This window comes from Artemia sp. Qi Xiang Cuo, chromosome 15 (genome assembly GCF_049724085.1).
Source record: "Artemia sp. Qi Xiang Cuo chromosome 15, ASM4972408v1, whole genome shotgun sequence".
Classification (NCBI taxonomy): domain Eukaryota; kingdom Metazoa; phylum Arthropoda; class Branchiopoda; order Anostraca; family Artemiidae; genus Artemia; species Artemia sp. Qi Xiang Cuo.
The window spans coordinates 13,169,947-13,172,679 of record NC_142808.1 but is presented as its reverse complement, the minus strand read 5'-3'; the positions used below and the strand labels follow the sequence as shown (position 1 = coordinate 13,172,679).

At 47.4% G+C, this 2,733-nt stretch overlaps 2 protein-coding genes across 2 annotated transcripts; both read right to left on the bottom strand.

The window, feature by feature from the left end:
• Nucleotides 1–738: 738 nt before the first annotated feature.
• LOC148943350 (uncharacterized) lies at nucleotides 739–1,661 on the bottom strand. Its single transcript, XM_089101106.1, has 2 exons — nucleotides 1,265–1,661; nucleotides 739–1,211 (listed from the first exon to the last, which is right to left on the bottom strand). Exons 1-2 carry the CDS (start codon nucleotides 1,659–1,661, stop codon nucleotides 739–741), a joined length of 870 nt encoding a protein of 289 aa, XP_088957232.1.
• A 126-nt stretch (nucleotides 1,662–1,787) lies between these two features.
• Nucleotides 1,788–2,222, bottom strand: LOC148943349 (protein CFDP2-like). The gene has a single exon (XM_089101105.1). The coding sequence runs from the start codon at nucleotides 2,220–2,222 to the stop codon at nucleotides 1,788–1,790; it is 435 nt and encodes a 144-aa protein (XP_088957231.1).
• Between the last annotated feature and the right edge of the window lie 511 nt (nucleotides 2,223–2,733).

Here is a 2,733-nt window from a genome sequence, read left to right as displayed (position 1 = left end):
ACAGGAGCTCCACAAACAGTTATGTTCTCAGGGGGCAAGACTGGGCTTGGGGGCTCAATTTCCCTTATCTTCGTCTTAAGCCAGTTTATTTTCAGCCCCTTTTTGCTGCCTCTTCCTCCAGGACTTCCAGAGCGTCAGTCAAATGGTCTCAGCAACGAGACCAAGATCACCTGCGAAGTCAGCATCCACCAGAACGCGATCTCCAAACTGCAGATCGAAGGGCAGGAGATTTGTTGTTCGTGTCATGACATGGTCTGTCACGCAATTAAACAGTTCCGGGGTGGCGGCACACCCTTGTCGTACACCGGTTTTGACGCCGAATGTCGTGCTCCGTTTGCCATTGACTTGGACGCAACCCACGGTCTCTTCGTAAAGCTTTTCAAAAAACTTGCATTATTTGTCTGGTAGACCAGTTGATCGAAGTATCACCCAGAACGAGTTGCGATCCACCGAGTCAAACGCAGCCTTGAAGTCCACAAAGGCTACATATGCTTTCCTCCTGAATTCCTTCGTCTTCTCAATCAATTGACGCATGGTAAAGATATGGTGGACAGTGAATCTCCCGGGCATAAACCCCGCCTGCTGGACTCTCCTCTTGCTTCTGAGAATGCTCGTGCATCTATCCAGGAGGGTCATAGCAAAGAGCTTTCCAGGCACTGAAAGTAGCGTTTTGCCTCTGTAGTTCGAACAGATGCTCTTGCTCCCCTTTCTCTTCCATAAGGGCAGGATTATACCAGCTCACCAGTCCTTCGGGATCCATTCTGTGCGGCGAACCAGAGAAAACAGCTTATGGAGCCAAAGTAGCATCGCCAGTCTGGTATACTTCAGGAGCTCAGCAGATATTCCACATACGCCTGCCGCTTTGTTGTTTTTCAAACGTTTTACTGCTGTGTAGACTTCTGATGATGTGAAAGGAGTTTCTGTGTCACTTTTCAGCAGTTCCTGAGTGCCGGTGGCTAGGTTGATGATTTCCTGATCAGTCTGAGATACGGCTTTGGTGTTGAGGGGGCCCGAGAAGTGGTCTTTCAATCGACTGACCTGGGCAGCTTCGTCACTGAGTGGCTTGCCATCCACAGAGACAACAGACGCAACCGAGGGGGATATGTCGACAGCTAGATCACGGAGATGCTTAAAGAGACTACCAACGTCACCTTTTTTAGCTGCACCCTCTAGCTCACGTGCCTTCTTTCCACAAACAGCTTCTTGTCTCGCTGTATCATTTTTTTGCAGACACCATTAAGGGTTCTATAGGTTGGCATGTCACCAAGTAACCTTGCCTTGCGTCTCTGCTCTATGACGACAAGCGTATCCGACTGAATCCACGCTTTATTAGCACGCTTTTTCCGTCCAACATTTGCTGTCGCTGATTCCAAGACATTCTTTTTGAATGAGAGCCATGTGTTTTCACAACTTTCAAATGGCAGGAGTGTGTTGAAGCGGTTCGACACATCAATAGCATATTTCGACCGTATCTTCTGATCACAGAGGCGAGAGACATCGATCTTGACTGGTCTTAGTTCTGAGCGATGGGCTTTGAGCCTTAGTCGCATGTTAGTGACGGCGAGGTGATGGTCAGTATTGCCAGTCTCGCCTGCCCTATACGTCCTGCAGTTACTGATCGAAGACCTCCATCTCTGTGACACGATGATATAGTCGATCATTTTTTTTGGTATGGGCGTCGTTGCTATACCACGTATATTTTTGAATGTCTTTCCTTGCAAACATGGTATTCGTAATCACAAGATTATGCTTGCTGCAGAGTTGTAGAAGCTTTAGACCATTGTCATTTAGGGAATCCGGAGTAACTGGTCCAATGACTTGTCACCATAAGTTTGGTTGTCGCTCACAGTTGCATTAAGATCACCCAGGAGAATTACAATATCGTGCGGGGATATCTTAGATAATTCATTCGTAAAGGAAGAGTAGAAAGTGTCCTTTTTTTCGATGTCAGCTTCGTTTGTCGGGGCATAACAAACAAGGACCGTCATTTTTCTTTGCTCGTGAATGAGTCGAGCATTAGCGATTCTATCTGAGACGGGAGTGAATGACAGTAGACACTTCTTGTATTTGTCATCAAGAGCTAGACCGACTCTATTTCTTCTGGTGGTTGTCTGGCAAGACCAGACAAGGTGGTAACCCTCACCTCTGGGGTCATTTTCATTCCCTACTAGGTGGGTTTCTGTTATTGCAGCAATAGAGATGCGGAATCTCTTCAGTTCCATCGTCAGAAGCGTCTTAGCTCCTGAAAATTTTATGTCAATATATTCCAGGTGGCAGTTCGGAGACCACCTTGGCCAAGAAGATTCAAACGCTGGTCATTTCTCAGTCCAGGGGCAAGCAAGGGTCGTGATGGGATAAAAGAAGGTTGGTCATCCGAGGCAGTTGCTAAGCTGTTCATTGCAATGGGTCTCGGGTGGAGGGTTGCAAGGCCAACCAACCCTAGGCCTGGATTCTGAATAGAGCCAGGATTTACCTGGATACTGAGAATCCTGGGGTGGGCTCCATCCACCTCATGAGGTTGAGGCCACCCTTATCGGAGCGTTTAGTCAGGAGAAACCCCGTATACACAGGTACGTGGTTAGCAGACATGGTCTGCATAATTCCGGACGAGCACCATTCACCTCCAATCCCTCAGGCAAGGGTTATAAGTTATACCCTGGGGGCATAAAAGGTTTTTATTGAAAGCTTTGTTGTAGAAACTTGAAAAATGGCGCATTTGGTTAGCAATTCAAA

Coding starts and splice junctions, on each gene's coding strand:
- LOC148943350 (XM_089101106.1), bottom strand. CDS start 1,661: ATGATCGACTATATCATCGTGTCACAGAGATGGAGGTCTTCGATCAGT. Junction 1,212..1,264: donor ACGCAAGGCAAGGTTACTTG/GTGACATGCCAA, acceptor AAAATGATACAG/CGAGACAAGAAGCTGTTTGT.
- LOC148943349 (XM_089101105.1), bottom strand. CDS start 2,222: ATGGAACTGAAGAGATTCCGCATCTCTATTGCTGCAATAACAGAAACC.